Below are 21,081 nucleotides of genomic sequence, written 5' to 3' on the forward strand. Positions count from 1 at the left end.
ATACTGCAATCATGAAACTAGCATATTATGGCCATCAGATGGTGCTGATGAGCATAGAAAATGCACATATTAGACACAATATGGGATTTATTCTTGATGTTTATATGAATGCTGATGCGTTTTTTTTTTTACAAAATGACCCCCACGTGTACTGGTTGTACAGATAAATTGATCCTATAGCTAATCAAGTTTTGCTTTACTGTTTAGTGTTCCGTAATGGCCCAAAACACTTCAGAGATTATAAATGAATTCAGGAAGAAAATACCGGACCTGCCTGAAGAAGACGTGGAGGATCTCTTTAGTAACCTCAACCTTCGGTGTCACCTAACCTCCAGAGATTATTTGCATGTGCTGGAAGCAAGGACTTCCCAGGAGAAGCTTGAAAGGTTCTTGAACTGCCATGTGAAGGAAGGGGAGGCGACTATTGAAAAGCTAGTCAACCATTTGAAGGACCTCTCACCCACTTTCCCAGCATTGTCTGGTCTGTTTCCAGGTAAACGTCTCCAAAAAAAAAAAGTTAAAGCAACTCTGGTGCCGGAAAAGTCACTCAATCAATCGACCAATAAGAAAAAAGTTCTGTAAGAGAAGACACTTTACACCCAAACTGTCCTGGTCCCTCTTTGTAGAATCTTTGCTCAGTGTCAAGCAGGGGCGGACTGACAACTCATGGGGCCCCCAGGCAATAGGGGATCATGGGGCCCCTGTGTCCTTGCCCAAACTCAAAAAAGCCTATGAAAAAGGTACCAGGGGCATCTCATGGGGCCCCCTACTGACCCCGGGCCCTCGGGCAGTGCCTGAGTTTCCAAATGGTCAGTCCGCCCCTGGTGTTAAGTAAATCCATCTGAAGCATGTTTACATTTAAAACAATTCCGGTTGTTCCTGATGGCTGTCTCTCCTGCTGCAGTCTTTGGTTTCTTCCATGTCCTATAGTGACGTAGGGCCAGGTGGGAAGAACCACAGAAAATGGCAGGGGGGGGGGAGCAGGCATCTGACACAACAGGACATGATTACAATTTAAAGATTCTTCAGGCGGATTTGCTTAGCAATGAGTGAGGATACTACAAACAGGCTCCGGAACAGTGAACCACTTGCCCTCCGGAAGAGTTACTTTAACTGACAATTGCGCGGTCATGCAACGTTTCACATAAATGCAGTTAGTGTCACTTTTTCCCACAAATAGAGCTTTCTTTTGATGGTATTTGATCACCTCTGCAGTTTTTATTTTTTGCGCTGTAAACAAAAGACAGGCAATTTTGAAAAAGAAAAAAACAATATTTGTTACTTTTTGCTATAAAACATATCCAATAAAAAATAATAATAAAAAACATATAACATTTGTTCATGAATTGAGGCCAAAATGTATTCCGCTACATGTCTTTGGTAAAATAAAAATCCCAATGAGTGTATATTAATTGGTTTGTGTGAAAGTTATAGCATTTACAAATGGCGGTATACAGTCAGGTCCATAAATATTGGGACATGGACACAATTCTAACATTTTTGGCTCTATACACCACCACAATGGATTTGAAATGAAACGAACAAGATGTGCTTTAACTGCAGACTGTCAGCTTTAATTTGAGGGCATTTACATCCAAATCAGGTGAACGGTGTAGGAATTACAACAGTTAGCATATGTGCCTCCCACTTGTTAAGGGACCAAAAGTAATGGGACAATTGGCTTCTCAGCTGTTCCATGGCCAGGTGTGTGTTATTACCTCATTATCCCAATTACAATGAGCAGATAAAAGGTCCAGAGTTCATTTCAAGTGTGCTATTTGCATTTGGAATCTGTTGCTGTCAACTCTCAAGATGAGATCCAAAGAGCTGTCACTATCAGTGAAGCCATCATTAGGCTGAAAAAACAAAACAAACCCATCAGAGAGATAGCAAAAACATTAGGCGTGGCCAAAACAACTGTTTGGAACATTCTTAAAAAGAAGGAACGCACCAGTGAGCTCAGCAACACCAAAAGATCCGGAAGACCACGGAAAACAACTGTGGTGGATGAGCGAAAAATTCTTTCCCTGGTGAAGAAAACACCCTTCACAACAGTTGGCCAGATCAAGAACACTCTCCAGGAGGTAGGTGTATGTGTGTCAAAGTCACCAATCAAGAGAAGACTTCACCAGAGTGAATACAGAGGGTTCACGACAAGATGGAAACCATTGGCAAGCCTCAAAAACAGGAAGGCCAGATTAGAGTTTGCCAAATGACATCTAAAAAAGCCTTCACAGTTCTGGAACAACATCCTATGGACAGATGAGACCGACATCAACTTGTACCAGAGTGATGGGAAGAGAAGAGTATGGAGAAGGAACTGCTCATGATCCTAAGCATACCACCTCATCAGTGAAGCATGGTGGTGGTAGTGTCATGGCGTGGGCATGTATGGCTGCCAATGGAACTGCTTCTCTTGTATTTATTGATGATGTGACTGCTGACAAAAGCAGCCGGATGAATTGTGAAGTGTTTCGGGAATATTATCGGCTCATATTCAGCCAAATGCTTCACAACTCATTGGACGCTTCACAGTGCAGATGGACAATGACCCAAAGCAGACTGCAAAAGCAACCAAAGAGTTTTTTAAGGGAAAGAAGTGGAATGTTCTGCAATGGCCAAGTCCATCACCTGACCTGAATCCGATTGAGCATTTCACTTGTTGAAGACACAACTGAAGGGAAAATGCCCCAAGAACAAGCAGGAACTGAAGACAGTTGCAGTAGAGGCCTGGCAGAGCATCACCAGGGATGAAACCCAGCGTCTGGTGATGTCTATGCGTTCCACACTTCAGGTTGTAATTGACTGCAAAGGATTTGCAACCGAGTATTAAAAAGTGAAAGTTTGATTCATGATTATTATTCTGTCCCATTACTTTTGATCCCTTAACAAGTAGGAGGCACATATGCAAACTGTTGTAATTCCTACACCGTTCACCTGATTTGGATGTAAATACCCTCAAATTAAAGCTGACGGTCTGCAGTTAAAGCACATTTTGTTCGCTTCATTCCAAATCCATTGTGGTGGTGTATAGAGCCAAAAATGTTATAATTGTGTCGATGTCCCAATATATATAGTCCTGACTGTAAATACTGGAATATTATTTTTTTATACTAGTAATGGCGGCGATCAGCGACTTATAAATTGGCCCTAGTATGTGAGGGACCTTAGATTGTGAGCTCCTTGATGGTTAGGCACTGATGTGAATGTATGATATGTACATATCGAATCCCAACCACATCACCACCTGCCTGGAGTTTACATGTTCTCTCTGTGCCTGTGTGGGTTTCCTCCGGGTACTCCGGTGTCCTCCCACACTCCAAAGACACGCTGGCAGGTTTATTGGATCCTGTCTGAATAGACCCTAGTATGTGTATGAGTTAAGGACCTTAGATTGTGTCTTCCTTGATGGTTAGGGACTGATGTGAATGTACTACTCTCTCTCTCTGTAAAAGCACTGCATAATTTGATGATGCTACGGCACCACCTTCCTGGAGTTTGCATGTTCTCCCTGTGCCTGTGTGGGTTTCCTCTGGGTACTCCGGTCTCCTCCCACATTCCAAAGACATGCTGGTAGGTTAATTGGTTCCTGTCTGAATTGGCTCTAGTATGTGTATGAGTTAAGGACCTTAGATTGTGTTTTCCTTGATGGTTAGGGACTGATGTGAATATTCTCTCTCTCTCTCTCTATATATATATGCAAAAGTGCTGCATAAATTGATGGTGCTATAAATACCTGTAATAAATATTGATTGGTTTGCATGAAAGTTATAGCATCTACCAACTATGGTATATATACTGGAATTTTTTTTGTTAATACTACTAATGGCGGTTCACAGCGACTCATAGCGGGACTGTGATAGTGTGGCAAGCAATATGACACTAACTGACACTGGGTGGGAACTAACATTCTGACACCTCCAGTGACACTAATACAGTGATCAGTGAAAATACTATGCACTGTCACTGTACTAATAACACTGGCTGGGAAGGGGTAATCAAGGGCAATTTTGGGTAATCAAGGGGTTAAGTGTGTGCCTAACAAGTGTTAATTTGTGTAATGCGTGCTGATTTTTACTAAAAATCTATTTGCAGGGAGAAGAAACAGAGAGATTGTTCCTTCTGTACAGAGCCCTGTGTGATTGGACACAGCCGATCAGCAAGTTCCGACCATGAATCATGGCGGGGTCCTGCTGACAAACTCCCGCTGTGGTGGCGGGTGGGGGGGGGGCGTATGCACCCTGTATCCAGAAGAGGCTGGCGACGTACATTGCTGTGCCTGTACAGGCCGCCCGTCCAGACTACATTGCAGGCAGGCGGTCCGCAAGTGGTTAATTTTCAACACACGCTATAAGATCAGTATTTTGTTTCTAGGAAATTACTTAGAACCCCTCCCCCCAACTTGATATATTTTCTGAAAACAGAAGAATAAAATGGTGCTGCAAATTGTTATGTAAAATGCTATTTGCGTAGCTGTGTATCAGACGCATATTTTCAGAACAAAATACACTAAAATTAATGTTAGTTTACCCAAATAAAATATAATACCATTTTTGTGGGTACAATAACAAGGATAGGTTTGTGTCGAGCAAATAGATACCAAACATGACAAGACTCAAAAATTGTGTGTGCCCAAAAATGGTGACAAACTAAAGTGTCTACCCAAGAATGTCGGCCCTAGAGTTATTGCTGTCACCCCAACACTGGCAGCAATAGCCCCCGTATGTGATGCAATGTTTAGATGCACTTGTGTGGCCTATGCAGGGCTGGTGACTATTTTGCGCCCTAGGCAAGACCAACTACACGACCCCCCAGCCCCCCCAAAAAATAAAACTTCACCTGTAGTTTTAGTTCACCCCTCCTAGCATAAATCCTCTCCCCCAAATCCCCCTCCTAGCATAAATCCTCTCCCCCAAATCCCCCCTCCTAGCATAAATCCTCTCCCCCAATTCCCCCCTCCTAACATAAATCCCCCAAAACCCCACCTTCTAGCACAACCCCCTCCAAATGACCCTTCCCAGCACAAAAAAGGAGAAGGGGGAGCGAGAGGGGGGGTGGGAAAGAGAGGGGGAGGGAGTGGGGGGAGGGAGAGAGAGAGGGGGGGGCAGGGGGAGAGGGGGGGAGTGGTGGGATGGAGAGAGAGAGGGGGGAGAGAGAAAGAGAGAGTGAGGGGGTGGAAGAGAGAGAGAGGCGGAGGGAGAGGGGGGAAGAGAGAAGGAGAGGAGAGAGAGAGGAGAGGGGGAGAGGGAGAGAGGAAGAGAGGGAGGAGGAGGGAGAGGGAGTGGGGGGTGAGGGAGAGAGAGGGAGAGAGGGGGGAGGAGGGAGAGGGAGAGGGGGGGTGAGGGAGAGAGAGGTGGGGAGAGAGGGAGAGATGGAGGGGGGGAGAGAGAGTAAGGGAGGGAGAGAGAGATTGAGAGAGTGGGAGGGAGAGATAGAGAATATAACAATGATTTTACAATCACACATTGCTTTTTAGAAACATACATCTACACATTATATGTATATACAGTATGTGCAATTTCACGATTTTCAAAAAATAGTTCAAATAGTTCTGTTTTATACTTTGCAAATTAAAAGAAAATGGGTTATGTAATGAATGTCTATGGACAATCAATTCTGATGACATTTTTTTTTTTTTTTTACTTAGGGTCAGCCCTTTGCGTGAATAATCGCCCCTGTGCTCCACCAACACCGAATAAACCTCTGATCCCGCCTAGGGCACCACGGCCTAAGGAACCGGTGTTCAGACAGCTGCCAGCACAGAGGGTCATCCCCTGTCCTGTCACCGGGTGGAATACACCCATGGAGTCGGCAAAGATGGCTGATCCTCATGATATGGGTAAGAAATCTGAGCCCCTGGATTTTTTATGACTATACATATCTATCATGTAAACATTGAATCCATTTTTTTTAATAATCACCCAGCAGCAGCAGAACTAGCCTGATTCTGGCTGCTAGGAGGGTATTGGGGCCCTCCCCTTTTAGTATTCCCTGCTCTCGTGTTTTATTGCTGCCAGATCTTGAATCCATCTTTTTTTTTTTTTAATAAAAAAAAAGAATGCATACCTTAAATCTAGCAGTCTTCTGGCTAATCACTTCATGGATAATTCTTTTGCTTGTCCAGCATCCACACTGTACAGTTGTTGCTCTGCACTGTGTGCAGCAGTACTGTCAGTGCAGCAGTACCGTGAGCTCTGACCAGTGTGATGACGCAACCTCCAGGGGTCAATATCATTGACCATGCATGGCCATGCACCTGCCTCTTGCACCCAGCTGTGGATTGGAACCAATGAGATGTGTGTGTTTTTTTTTAGGCAAAATATGCACTAAACACATGCCTACAAATGAGCACGAGTTCTTAAACCTGAACTCCAGACAGATATGAAGACACAGATTAAAGTAGTTCTAAAGGCTGAAGGTTTTTTTTACCATAATGCGTTCTATGCATTAACCTCATCGCGCCGGCCAATCGCAAATGTGCGGTGCCAATCTGGGCCTAGACGCCGAGCGGCTGCACATTTGCGTTCTATTAAAAAAATCATATGTGCTGAGAGCGGCGCGCCCTGCGTGCTCCCAGCACATATGTCCGGTACTCACAGAAAGGACCCGATCTCCTCTTTCGATTGGGACCTTTCCCAATCATGTGACATGACCCTAAACCCCTCCCCGCTTCTGAAACCCTTAAAGGGCCGGGAGGCGCCGGCGCCAAGGGGTTAAGGTAAAAAAACCTTTCGTATGCAGCTTCCCCTCCATCCCCCCTTATACTGACCTGAGCCCGATTTTGACCAAGTGATATGTAGAAGAGCAGAGGCTCTCTCCTCTCTCTCTCTCCACATTGGCTCAGACACAGCAGCAGGAGCCATTGGCCAATGAGGAGGGAGCAGGGGCAGGCCCGAGCCGTGCTCTGTGTGTCTTATGGACACACAGAGCCTACTCGGAAGAGAGCAAACATGAGTGCCCCCATAGCAAGCAGCTTGTTATGGGGGAACATGGTAGAGGGGAGGAGCCAGGAACACTGGTGGGGGACCCAAGAAGAGGAGGATCAGGACTGCTCTGTGCACAACCATTGCACAGAGCAGGTAAGGTATAACACTTTTGTTAATTTTTTTCAATCAAAACGTTTCCAAATACTTTAATACAGTTCCCCCGCAAGCCACTTGTTATGGGGGTACTTGGCAGAGGAGAGGAGCCAGGAACACTGGTGGGGGGACCCAAGAAGAGGAGGATCAGGACTGCTCTGTGCACAACCATTGCACAGAGCAGGTAAGTTATAACACTTTTGTTAATTTTTTTCAATCTAAACGTTTACAAATACTTTAATACAATTCCCCCACACGCCGTTTATCATGGGGGTACTTGGCAGAGGGGAGGAGCCAGGAACACTGGTGGGGGGACCCAAGAAGAGGAGGATCAGGACTGCTCTGTGCGCAACCATTGCACAGAGCAGGTAAGGTATAACACTTTTGTTAATTTTTTTTTTAATCTAAACATTTACAATGACTTTAATACAGTTCTGTGTTTGATAATATATAATTTAATTTAAATTCAAATTTATTACAACTTTTCTTTGTCACTGACTGGAAATTTTGCTGTATATTTACTTATACCAGTTTCTTACTCCATGGTGCAATGCTCAGAATTGGCTAAGCATGTATTATTAATTAATATATATAAACAGCGCAAACATAGACTCCTAAATAAAATAAAAAAATATAAAAAAAAATTTTTTTCAATTTATAAAGTGAATGATAATAGATAGTGAATATCCCCAATAAACACCAAAAAGTCTGTGTATAATGAAAATCAAATTCCGTTTATGATGAGAAAATTATCCCAAAATTTCTTCAAATGTAAGAAAGCTTCCACCTTCCACCCGTGCAAACCAACATCAAATGCACTCACCAGATGTTGGCGAGTAAGAAGTACATTTGAAGAAATTTTGGGATAATTTTCTCATCATACACGCAATTTGATTTTCATTATATGCTGACTTTTTGGTGTTTATTGGAGATATTCACTATCTATTATTATCATTCACTTTATAAATTGAAAAAAATTTTTTTTATATTTTTTTTTTATATTTTTTTTATATTTTTTTATTTTTTTTAGGAGTCTATGTTTGCGCTGTTTATATATATTTGTTATAATTTGTGTTTTTCACATTGCACAGCAGCAGTTTAGACTTTGCAGTTTTTAATTTGGTGCAGAAATAGTTTTGCAATGTATTATTAATTATTTCCTCTTTTTCCAGATCCTCAAGGCATTAGTGGAGTTTTCCATGAGATACTCTGCCGGTTAGGCATGGAAAAGTACAAGAAGTCAAAGTTGACTGTCAGTGATATTTTAACAATCGGACGGGAGAGTCTGGAGAACATCGAACTTCATTCAATAAAAGACACTCCATGGTATTTCCTAAGGAAACTTATTTCGCTAAATGTGAATGCGCGGAGAGCACATATAGAGGAATCAGAATTGGATCTGAACATAGACTTTACAAATCCATCATCTGAAAGTATGGACCTAGACCATTCGGGAGATCTCCATCCCCTAGATGTCCTGTGCATTCTCCTGCATTGCTCAGATAGTTTTTTACAACAGGAGATTGTGATAAAACTGTCTATGTGCCAGTTTGCTGTACCCCTGCTACTCCCAGCTTGCAATGGTTCGGAATGCACCTTCATGTTGTGGGCATTGAGGGACATTGTTAAAAAATGGAAACCCCATTCACTAGAAGATAAGAATGGATTTAGGGAAGACAATGTGGTGAATATCAAGATGCCAATTTTTTCTTTTGTGAGGCTAGAAAATTGCAGCTTATCTAAATCTGTCATCCTGAACCAAATTTTAACACCATCTCAGCAGTATCACAATTTCTTCATACACCGGGACATGGAAGGTGGGTATGTTAAAAAAACCCTCTCCAGCGGCTTAGTAGAAATGTCTTGGTATTTGCCCGTTGGTCAAGAAAGCTCTGACATTTTTCCAGAGCCCATTACAGTAACAAACCTCCATGGCAATATCTCTTCTTGCTGGACACAGTTCAGCTTCTTAACCCAGATATCCTCTGCAGTTTTCATATTTGCAGACAGCATTAGTGACATGGAGTACACACAGCTGTCCAAGCTTGAAGATGCCAACACCAAATATTATTTGGTTTCCCAAAACCTGGAAAAAAATGACTCAATGTTAGATTCATTGAACTCGGCCTTAAAAATGGATGGCAGGCATTTAATAGAAAAGAAGAATAAAAATGATGCAGATTTGGTTCGACGCCTACAAAAACAAATGATAGAGTTAATTGAAAAACCCACCAAGCAGGTCACTTTGGAGAAGACGGCAGAGACTGCTTGTGAACTTGGAATTCGTGTAGACGAGCTCTCCACAGAATGTCAGTCAGCAAAACTGAGAGCAATGAAAATAATTAAAGAAATATGGGATGTGGCAGGGTATAAAGAAGAAACAATGAAGCTACAGGGGGATCTATGTAAAGAACTGGCCAGAACGAGAACAGAAATATGTAGAATGAAAGGGCAAAGTAATGAAAATTCCCAACAATACAGGGAAAAACTTGAAAATACAAGGACAGAATTAATCAGACAGCAGTATGAGCATACTCCATCTGCAGGCATTGTTGCCTTCATAGAGTCAATATCACAGAAAAATAGCTCAGAGAGATGCTATTTTCTAAAATGGATGAAGATTTTCCTTGATTCAATTGCTAGAACCAACATATCAAAATTACAGAACCAGTATAAAGCCAAAGGCGACTCAGATATGAAACAGCTAGACTTAATCATGTCCAAGAGCTCTCTGGGTGTTGAGCACTTCATACGTGAGTTGGGTCAGTATTATGATGCCGAATGCTATCTTTTGAAAAATAACGAGATTCGAAATGAGGAACGGAAATTTAACAAGCTCCCCGAAATTGCAGCAGAACTTTTACTGGATGGTTTGCCTCTGGAACTGATCGATGGAGATGCCTCCAGTATACCACTGGAGTGGATAACTAGTGTTTTGAGTGAGCTAGATAAGAGGACAGGAGGACAGTGCCGAATAAGAGTCATAACCGTTCTGGGGGTACAGAGCACTGGGAAGTCCACCCTTCTGAACACCATGTTTGGTTTGCAGTTCCCAGTGGCCAGTGGGCGATGTACAAGAGGAGCCTTCATGACTCTTATTAAAGTCGAAGAGAACTTTCAGCAGGAGCTAGGCTGTTCTTTCATTTTGGTACTTGACACAGAAGGTTTAAGAGCTCCGGAGATGAATTCCTTGGAAGGATCTAACCAACATGACAATGAATTAGCAACCCTAGTGGTTGGCTTGAGTGACTTTACAATCATAAATTTTTCCATGGAACATGCAGCAGAAATGCAGGACATTTTACAGATTGTAGTCCATGCATTTCTAAGGATGGAAACCATTGGCAAGAAACCCAAATCCTATTTCCTACATCAGAATGTCGCTGATGTCGCTGCTAGTGAGAAATGCTTAAGAGATAGAAAGAAGGTTATGGAAGATCTTGATAAAATGACACTCACTGCAGCAAAGATGCAAAAAAAGAGAGGGGTCAATTCTTTTTCTGATGTTTTGGATGCTGACCATGAGCACCATAGCTGGTATATTCCTGGTCTCTGGCATGGTGTTCCACCAATGTCTTCCGTAAGTACAGGTTACAGTGAAAAGGTTTATGAATTTAAAAAATACCTACTACATGTCATGAAAACATCTAAAAGACAGGCCCAAAGCTGGAGTGAGTTTTCTGAATGGATAAGAAGCTTGTGGGCGGCTGTGCAATATGAAAATTTTATCTTCAGTTTCAGAAACAGCCTGGTGGCAGATGCCTATGATCACCTACACATTAAGTATAATGAGCTGAAGTGGAACTTCAGCAAAGTCATGTTTAAATGGATGCAGGAGACAGAAAACATAATCCGGAACCAGACACATTTACAAAAAGAGCCAAACACAGATCTAACTAATAATATGTGCGAGATACTTCAGAGAGAAGAGAACATCATGCGGGAAGATTTAGAAAAGTATTTTGGGGGTGGATCTGAAAATGCCAACTCCCATCTGATAGAAAGATACAGAGCGGAATTTTTCAATAGTCTAAGCTCCCTAACGAAACAACTTGAAGACGATGTAAGGCAGAGATTAAATGAATGTTTGCAAATTCAGAAAGGGAAGACTGTGATTCAAACGAATCAGAATACATTTATGGAAGTTATTGAAAAGAAAGCCGCAAGCAAATACCAAACCCTCAAAGACTGTGAAGACCTGCTCAATCATGATGAAGAGTTTGAGAAAATATGGAATGAAACATTCATAGAAATAAAACTGATCAGCCTGCATAAACGCAACATTGGTCAAGAAATCCTACACCAACTTAAAATGGACATGAAGCACAGCATAGGACCCGTGACTAAGAGGTTGAACAACATACACAACTTAAAGGACTATGAAAGGAGATGCTTTGCAGCCCAGCTACAGCACTTTGACATAAGTTGGTACAACACAGCTTCTCAAACAAACTCAACCAAATATCCTGATAGTCGACTGGTTCAAATGAATAAACATGTGAATGCACTGCTGCTCAAGTACAAATTGCACGTCATTGCTAAAATGAACACAAAAGAGGATTACCATGACACCTATTGCCAAGAACTCTTAAATATGGTAAACAAAGAACTCCAAGAGAGTGCTATTGAGAAATTCCATACATCACCTCACTTTGAGTTAGACTTAAAGCTTCACATCTTGGGGAGAGCAGCTCCCATGTTCCAGAGGATGCATGAGAACTTCATCCAAGAGAATGATCCAAAGATCAGCTTGGAGAAGTTAAAACCTCAGTATCTTGCCACCTTTAAGAATATATTCCTTGAGAAAGATCAATGTAAAAAGAGGACAGAGGACTTTTGCCATTCTTGCCTGAAACCAGCAATAGTAGAATTCATCTATAAAAACCTTGGGAGAGAAATTGTGGATGACATTTTGCACAGCGAACACTCCAAGCAATACAGTAGTCGGATGTTTTTCCAGTTCAACCTGCTGAAAAATTTGCTGGAAGAAAAAAACTTTGACCAATATATGATGTATATCAATGAATATGAATTGTTTGTGAAGAACAAACTTAAAGCACATATACTACAGAAATACGGGAAACCTGGTGGCCTTCAAAGTTTGCATGAGAAAATCATTCAGAAAATTACACACGTAGTCAACAATGCATTGAGAGATCCAACTGTACAAGAAAGTTCAAATGTATCTTCCTTTTTGAAGATGTTTTGTAAGCTTTTGCAAAAAGAATTAGTCATTCCAAGGAACGCTATGAACGTGATTTTATTCCAGAACAATGACAAAGCCCAGCAGTTTTCTGAATACTTTCAATCTTCTTTCTCTAAACAGGTGGATGAAATTTTAATAGAGATGAATTCTCTAGATCTTGACTATGTGCTTTCCATGGTCACTCTGAATCCACAGGATCAGCTGTTTAAGAGAGTTTTTGGATGTGGCAAGCTATGTCCATTCTGTTATGTTCCTTGTGAAGCTGGAGGACATGACCACAAGGAGCATTTTGCATCAGTCCACCGACCTCAGGGGCTCGCCGGATACAAAAACCTTGGAACAAATGTCCTATGTAACTCTATATGCTCCACCGAAGTGGTAGGAAAAGGATGTTTCAGAAATTCAAACACACAGTGGGCCACTGTGCCTTACAAAGAATACATTCAGTTCTATCCAGACTGGATCATTCAACCTGACCCAGGCATCAATGCCTCGGATTACTGGAAGTTTATCTTAAAAGAATTTAATGACCAGTTTGCAGAAGAATATGATGCGATACCAACCCAGATACCAAAAAACTGGGGAAAGATAACAAAAGAGCAAGCCATGAAAAGTCTAAGGGATTCATTTAATCATTAATCCCTTAACGCTGCCTATCAGCCACCCACAGGGGCGGACTGACCATTTGGAAACTTGGGCACTGCCTGAGTGCCAGGGTCAGTAGGGGGCCCCATGAGATGCCCCTGGTACCTTTTTCATAGGCTTTTTTGAGTTTGGGCAAGAACACAGGGGCCCCATGATCCCCTATTGCCCGGGGGGGCCCCATGAGTTGTCAGTCTGCCCCTGGCCACCCATTAAGTGGGCTTTATTGCCAGGGAAGCAGCATGACTTCTGTACCATGTGTCCACACCCTGTCAACGTTTCTGATCTGAAGCCAGCAGAATGGTCTAATGATCAATAAAGCTGACTTAAAGGGCCTCCGAGGCATTTATGGCCACTTAAAGACTGCTCCCAGTAAAAAGCTTCTGTAATGTTACCTTTGTGATAAATCTGATGCTGCCATATGATATCGGGAACAATTCTTATCCATATTGTGCCATTATTTATAAAATTTCAAAGTGTGCATAAAGTACGTAAAGCTATTTTCATTTTGGGGGGGGGGGGGGGAGGCTGTAATATAATCCCTGTCATTTTTTTGCCATCTGTGTCCCACTAGGGAGATTTGCCCTCACCTTCCTGTTCCATAGCCACAAAAGGAAAAGAGAAGAAATCCCTCCAAAGTGAGGGAATCCCTGGTTGTCAACAGAACTAGTGTCCGTGTTGGAAGATTTCCCCGCTATTCCAGTTCTGGTGACAATCCAAAATTTGTGATTTTCTTTCACTTTCACTCTCAATGATATTGGTCATCAGGAGAAATAGAGAGGGTAAATCTCCCTAATGGGGGTAGAAAAAAAAAAAGCCTGTAAGGGTTCCTAATCCTTCTCCACACTATCCAGAACTAAAATAAAGTTTTGCCTTTTGTTATATTTTAAAAGGGAATGCACAGTATAATGTGAAGGTGTAAGTTTGATGCAAATAAATTATAAATGTGTTAATGTATAAAAACGTGTTTCTTGGGGTACTATGTGGAAACCTGACCATCACACCTATATCAGTTTGCTAGACATCTCATTTAAAAACCATGGAGATGAATATGGAGTTGGCCTACCTTTGTGACTGTAACATCTTTCACTCTTTTTGGAAGGCTTTCCAAAAGCTTTTGTAGGGTGTCTGTGAAAATGAGTGTCCATTCAGATAAAAGAAGATTTGTGTGGTCAAGTTCTGATGTTGGATGAGCAGCCCTGGCTCAGAATCAGTGTTCCAATTCATACCAAAGGTATTCAGTAGAGTTGAGGTCAGGGCTCTGTGCAGGCCACTCAACTTCCTTCACACCAAATTCATCTAATCACGTCTTTATGGAGCTGGCTTTGTACACCGGGGCACAGCCATGCTGGAACAGAAAATGGCCTTCACCAAACTGTTACCACAAAGAGCACAATTGTCTATATTGTCTTTAGATGGTGTTTGGGAGTATTTTATGCTCATTTGGGAGGTCAGGTACTGATGTTGGATGTGGAGACCTGACTTACCATCAGAGTTCCAATTCATACCAAAGGTGTTCAGTAGAGTGGAGGTCAGGGCTCTGTGCAGGCCACTCAAGTCCTTCCACACCAAACTCATCAAACCATGTCTTTATGGAGCTGGCTTTGAATTTCGTACTCATTTGTGAGGTCAGGTACTGATGACCTGGCTTACCATTGGTGTTCCAATTCATACCAAAGGTGTTCAATAGGGATAAGGTCGGGGCTCTGTGCAGGCCATTCACGTTCCTCCATGCCAAACTCATCAAACCATGTCTTTATGGAGCTGGCTTTGTAGTCAGGGGCACAGCCATGCTGGAACAGAAACCGGCCTTCACCAAACTGTTACCACAACACTGGAAAAGCACAAATAGATATAATGTCTTTGGAGGATGTTTTGGGGGAATCGTGTGCTCATTGTGAGGTCAGGCACTGATGTTGGATTAGAAACCCTGACTCAAAATCTGTGTTTCAATTCGTACCAAAGGTGTTCCGTAGGGTTGAGGTCAGAGCTGTGCAGGACACTCAAACACCTCCAGGCCAAGATCATCAAACCATGTCTTTATGGACCTAGTGTTGTGCACAGAAGGCACAATCATAATGGAACATAAAAAGGGTCTTCACCAAACTATTACCACAAGGTTGGCAGAGCACAATGGTCTATAATTTCTTTTTTTGGTGTAGTATTAATGGAATCATTCAATAGAAACACCAGAACTCAGTCATTTGGAGAAGGGGTTCACATACCTTTGACATTAAAGTAGAAGTGATAGTCGGGTCCATAAACATTATTTGGTCATATAATGTAATTTGACACAAACAGGTGGCAAGATTTCCTTTTTTTAATGCTGAAAAGGTGTCAAATATTTCAAAGCTGCTAATATCCGTTGGCTGAATTGGGAAAAGATCTCCTTGGGGTTCTGTGAAGAGCAATGTTTCATTTTCCATTGTTCACACTGAGGCTTTTGCCTGGTTTATCCAAACAGTTCATGTCTGATAGATGTTACCTATTTAAGGCATTGTAGTTTCAACATTTGCAGATAGAAAGATATGTAAAAATAAAATAATCCTTGTTTCTGATACATTGTATATATGTTTATGACATTTCATTGGATAGGAAAGATGGAGAAGGAGCATGGAAGAAAATGAAAGAGAAAAAAAAGTAATAATAAAAAACATGTTGTACCATGGTCATTATCTTCTAGTATATATTATGAAAGAACTTAAGTAAGAGTTGTAACATTGTAACAGGCACTTGTGTATATTTGTGGTGTGTGTTTTACCCTCATCTTCTTACCCATTAAGGTGACACTAAATGATATATTTATTCTTCAAAAACAATCCATACAAATCCACAACCTAATGGCCCTGTAATCTATACCAGTAGGTAAACAGCAATGTTTAACCTTTTCGCTGCCAGAGCCGTTTTTGCGGGTTTTTTTGCATGCATGTTTAAAATATAATTTTAGGCCTGAAGCAGGGACAGACTGACAACTCATGGGGCCCCCGGGCAATAGGGAATCATGGGGCCCCTGTGTCCTTGCCCAAACTCAAAAAAGGCTATGAAAAAGGTACCAGGGCCATTACATGGGGCCCCCTACTGACCCTCGGGAAGTGCCCGAGTTTCCAAATCCTGGCCTGAAGATCGCATAAAAATCCACAAAACATTCTATATTTTCTGAAAGCAGACACCCTAGACCAGTGGTATTGAATTAAAATTCACTGAGTAAAATTGTCATGCAACAGAGGTCCAATGTCACTATATACAGTATATAATGAACTGTGCCGCTCCAATCAACCGTGTTTCTGCTCCTGGTAGCCCCACCCTCTCTAAAGATAAAAGCATCCAAAGGCCCATCCGGTCCAATACTGCTGAGCATATAATAAAGGATAAAGCCGCACACTTGTAGTCAGCCCGATGTACGAAAGTAAAGACTGCCTTCAGCTAGTCTCCTCCCATACTGCACCTCGTTGACACGTTTCACCCTCCCATGGTCCTAATTGTGGAGGAGAAAGCTCACGGGAGGGTGAAACATGTTAGAGGGGTGTGGCATGAGAGGAAACTAGCTGAATCCAGGCTTTAATTTCATACATTGGGCTGACTACAAGTGTGCGGCTATGTACAGTCTATACCAGGTGGTCCCCAACTTCCCCAGAAGCAGGGACCGGCTCTACCACTCCATGGACCAGGGTGGTGGAGGGGTGGTGGTGGTGTTGGGGTGTGCAGCCTGGCACTGTCACCTGAAGTCAGCTCACAAACCTCACCAGTGCTCTATCCTGTCCCAGGCCTGACTCTTCTCTCACCCTTTCTCCTCATTTCTATTCCTCTTCTTCCCGCCGTGGCCAAGGAGAGGGAAGGGAGTAATGGTGATGGATGAAGAGGAGCCGGTGTCCTCTGGTGATTGGAGGGTGGCAGTGCAAGTTGTGTTAGCTCCCTCTCCTGCCACACAACCTGGCCCCCAATAGGCACCAGTTTGTGGCCTAGGGATTGGGAACCTCTGGTAGATACCATACCTGTGGGATCCCTGTGAAAGCTGGAAAGCACTGTACTAGGCACAGCTACTCCTGCGATTGCCTCCTGGGTCCCATGCCCAGTGGCTGCCCTGCTGCTTAGTGAACAGAGGAGGTCGGTTGGTTGGCTTGGGCGCCATTCAGAGAGCACTTTGGATTTTCTCAAAGCCTTCTCTGAGGTGGAGAGGTAGGTGGTGATGTCATGATCTCCACCTCAAATGACCAGAGAAAGCTTTCACTGAGAAAATGCAAAGCCTTCTCTGAGGTGGAGAGGCAGGAGGTGATGTCATGATCTCCACCTCGAATGACCAGAGAAAGTTTTCACCGAGAAAATGCAAAGCCTTCTCTGAGGTGGAGAGGCAGGAGGTGATGTCATGATCTCCACCTCAAACGACCAGAGAAAGCTTTCACTGAGAAAATACAAAGTGTTCTCTGAGGTGGAGAGGCAGGTGGTGATGTCATGATCTCCACGTCGAACGACCAGAGAAAGCTTTCACTGAGAAAATGCAAAGCGTTTTTTGAGGTGGATAGGCAGGCGGTGATGTCATGATCTCCACCTCGAGTGACCATTTAAAGCTTTCACTGAGAAAATGCAAAGCCTTCTCTGAGGTGGAGAGGTAGGTGGTGATGTCATGATCTCCACCTTGAATGACCAAAGAAAGATTTCACTGAGAAAATGCAAAGCGTTTTTTTGAGGTGGAGAGGCAGGCGGTGATGTCATGATCTCCACCTCGAGTGACCAGATAAAGCTTTCACTGAGAAAATGCAAAGCCTTCTCTGAGGTGGAGAGGCAGGCGGTGATGTCATGATCTCCACCTTAAACGACCAGAGAAAGCTTTCACTGAGAAAATACAAAGTGTTCTCTGGGGTGGAGAGGCAGGTGGTGATGTCATGATCTCCACGTGGAATGACCAGAGAAAGCTTTCACTGAGAAAATGCAAAGCGTTTTTTGAGGTGGATAGGCAGGCGGTGATGTCATGATCTCCACCTCGAGTGACCATTTAAAGCTTTCACTGAGAAAATGCAAAGCCTTCTCTGAGGTGGAGAGGTAGGTGGTGATGTCATGATCTCCACCTCGAATGACCAGAGAAAGATTTCACTGAGAAAATGCAAAGCGTTTTTTTGAGGTGGAGAGGCAGGCGGTGATGTCATGATCTCCACCTCGAGTGACCAGAGAAAGCGTTCACTGAGAAAATGCAAAGTGTTCTCTGAATGGCGCCCATGACCTCCTCTCTTCAGAATGCCACAGGGGGGCTGCATGGCATGGGATCCGGACCCTAGTGGAGATCACTGGTGTAGCGTTGCCTAAAGATAGTCATACCTGCAATTCAACAAATACATGAACAGATAAACATCTCATTCCATTCTAGGAGCCTTATAGATGTCATCGAACAAGACAGTTTGCCTTGCAAAGAATTATTTCTCCACTCTGTTTCCTGCTCCTTTATTTGTTTTTTTTGCACATTTTTGCCCGGAATGAGTGCTGCTTTACTTATTGTTATGTCTGTTAATGTATGTGGGTCACAAAACCAGCCAAAACCTCCTCCTGCAAGGGCCAAGATGCAAAGAAAATTCTCGAAAAAAGAACCAAATAACTCTTCGGAGAAGCTACGTCTTGAAGGCTGTAAAGATATGAGAAACAGGACACTCTATCGGCATTTTACCGGAGCGGGGGTAACAGGGATTTCCAGCTTTTAAAAAATTCCCATCTGCTTCCTAACCTAAAATAACAAAGCAAGGGCCACAGATGCAGTTGCCTCATTTAAAGAGACCCTGCCATCAAATAAAAAAAAAAGTTCAGGTAGAATTGCAAAAATCGTCTCAAGTTTTTTTTCTTTCCATAAATTATATTGTATTCACTTGCAATGCGCCTCTAAACCTGCTAGAAAATTTGACTGGTCCTTTCCATAGCACAGCTCCCTTTTCTCCAAGGGAGAGTAGCTGGGCCAGCACAGAAATCAGACACTACCACAAGAGCACAAGGCTATGCCATGGCACCATGTAGGCGAATGGGCTGCCTACGTAACCTTTTATGTAGCTACCAAGGGAAGGGAAATACTATAGATCAAGATTTCTCAACCCTATTGAGCCTGGGCTCAGTAAATTCTTCCAAAACATTCTATGCCTCAACATTAAAAAAAAGTTTATACTCACACAAAAAAGTCTGGAAATACAAAATATGTACTGACAATTTGGAAGGCTCTGGATGGAGCTGGGTGTCAGTGAGGGGGATTTAGGGGGTTCTGCAGCAGATATGGTAGCCCTGTAGGGGATGAGGTTTCTGGTGAGCTTTGGGGGCAACTGCGTGGGATGGGGTCTCTGAAGGGGGCTAGGGGTCTCTCCAGGGGTCTGGGGGTTTTACAGGTGCAATGTGTAGGACTCAAGAGCACTGCAAGGGTTGTTGACACTGTAGGACATATTTGGGGGGCTGGAGGCTCTACAGCAAGCTAGGAGGCACTGTAGGGGGCTAGGGGAAAATTGTGATGGGTTGGTGGGCACCATGGGGACTGAAGGCTCTTAGGAGCCTAGGGACACTGTAAAAGGTTGAAGGCCACTATTGGAGGTTGGGTGGCACTTTGGGAGCTCAGAACCACTGTGGGAGGATAGAGGCTCTGCAGCTAGTTTGAGGCCCGGGAAAGGGGTGCCGCAGCCCCGCAGCGGGTAAAGGCCTGTTGTTTGAGAACCACTGCGATAGAGTGTCACTTGATTGATAGCTCTGCTGAAATCGAATCCAAAAATGAATACTTGCCCCAGAATATTACAGTATTCTTTCTGTGAACCTACAATTCTCTGCTCTTTCACATTTATGATCTACAAAACGTTTGTGTCATGATGTCCTCTGGCGACAGTAAACCACTAATTATATCACCAGTTATGTCAGCAATTTACTAAATATTATTGTTCCCGGAACTATTTACCAGAATTTGCCTGCCAGCACAAACAAAACAATTGCATGCACAGATATAGGGGCAGAATTCTGCATGCAAAAGGATACCTAAGGATACATAAGAATCTATGTTGTCGGAAAGATGCTCAAAACCACACGTTTTCTCAACACGCAGAGAAATGTGCTGCCCTTTAGCCAACTTGCGAAGGCTAATGGTTAAGGGAACCCCCACGCATGCAATTTCTTGAGCGTTCTGCAGCACCACGCGGTTCAATGCACCATGTTTTTGGAAGAGGCAGGGACTTCTTTTCTGCGTTTAATTGAAATTAATGAACTGCCCTACACATGATGCCCAGGAAAAGGCGAAAATTCATGTGTGTCCGTAGTTGCACTTATAACATACCTTCTAACTGTCCCTGATTTCGAGGGACTGTCCCCGATTTTGAGGGACTATCCCTCTGTCCCTCTTTCCTCCTCATTTTGGTCTGATCTATATAGTTGTATATAAAATGCACTATTTAGTTTTCAAAAAGTGCTAAACCTTTCATCCAATTTCTAAATTTTTGCATTTGTAAACTCCATAAGCCATTACAAAGGAATAGCAGTGGTAAAAAAAAGCACTTGAAGGTTGAACTAATCTTTTTTTGTCTAAAGGTCCTTTAAGGAGGTGTGGCAGGAGGTGTGTCCTATGATTACATGCAGTTGCTAATAGGTGTCCCTTGTTCCCATCCCAAAAAGTTGGGAGGTATGCTTATAGGTGTAAACCAAGCCTAAAGCCAACACTTTTTTAGTTGCGGATAACCTAGTGGAGGGATGAAATCTGTGTTGGGTTTTTTCCCCCCTTGTCCCATGTGGGAGACTTACCTTCACTTCCTGACCTGTAGACACCACAGAAAGTAAGAGGACATTTCTATAGAACAAACAAAATCCCCTCTTAGACCAGCCTTTCTCAACCTTTTCAACACAGAGGAACCCTTGAAATAATGTTCTGGTCTCTGGGAACCCCTGCTGAAATTTACTACATCTACAACTCATCAGTGATACATCAGTGTGATGGTCAGGGAAAGAATTCTCCTAACACTTGTGGTCATTGGGAAGAATTACCCCCTTAAAGAAAATTAAAAAGTGTCACTGTGTAAGGAATTTCCGGCAAGACGAATCGTGACCAGAAATGCGTGAACACGCACACGCATGGCGAAGATTGGTACCAGATTGGTACCAGACGGCCTATTTAAGGAGTGTCTCTGCTCATGTTCAGTGCTGACTGGTCTTCAGCTC

At 43.0% G+C, this 21,081-nt stretch overlaps 1 protein-coding gene across 1 annotated transcript; it reads left to right on the plus strand.

Moving 5' to 3' along the window:
- Positions 1–208: 208 nt before the first annotated feature.
- Positions 209–15,595, plus strand: LOC149457029 (interferon-induced very large GTPase 1-like). Its single transcript, XM_089684186.1, has 3 exons — positions 209–493; positions 5,648–5,839; positions 8,252–15,595. The coding sequence occupies exons 1-3, from the start codon at positions 217–219 to the stop codon at positions 12,922–12,924; spliced, it is 5,142 nt and encodes a 1,713-aa protein (XP_089540312.1). The 5' UTR covers positions 209–216; the 3' UTR covers positions 12,925–15,595.
- Positions 15,596–21,081: the final 5,486 nt, after the last annotated feature.

The sequence above is a fragment of the Staurois parvus genome, unplaced genomic scaffold, assembly GCF_062004578.1.
Source record: "Staurois parvus isolate SC_StPar_1 unplaced genomic scaffold, SC_StPar_1.0 ptg000338l, whole genome shotgun sequence".
NCBI classification, from domain to species: Eukaryota; Metazoa; Chordata; class Amphibia; order Anura; family Ranidae; genus Staurois; species Staurois parvus.

Bases quoted from the DNA above. Each gene is read 5' to 3' on its own strand.
- LOC149457029 (XM_089684186.1), top strand. From the start codon at position 217: ATGGCCCAAAACACTTCAGAGATTATAAATGAATTCAGGAAGAAAATA. The intron at 494-5,647 runs GTAAACGTCTCC...TTTTTTACTTAG, and splicing joins ATTGTCTGGTCTGTTTCCAG to GGTCAGCCCTTTGCGTGAAT. The intron at 5,840-8,251 runs GTAAGAAATCTG...CTCTTTTTCCAG, and splicing joins GGCTGATCCTCATGATATGG to ATCCTCAAGGCATTAGTGGA.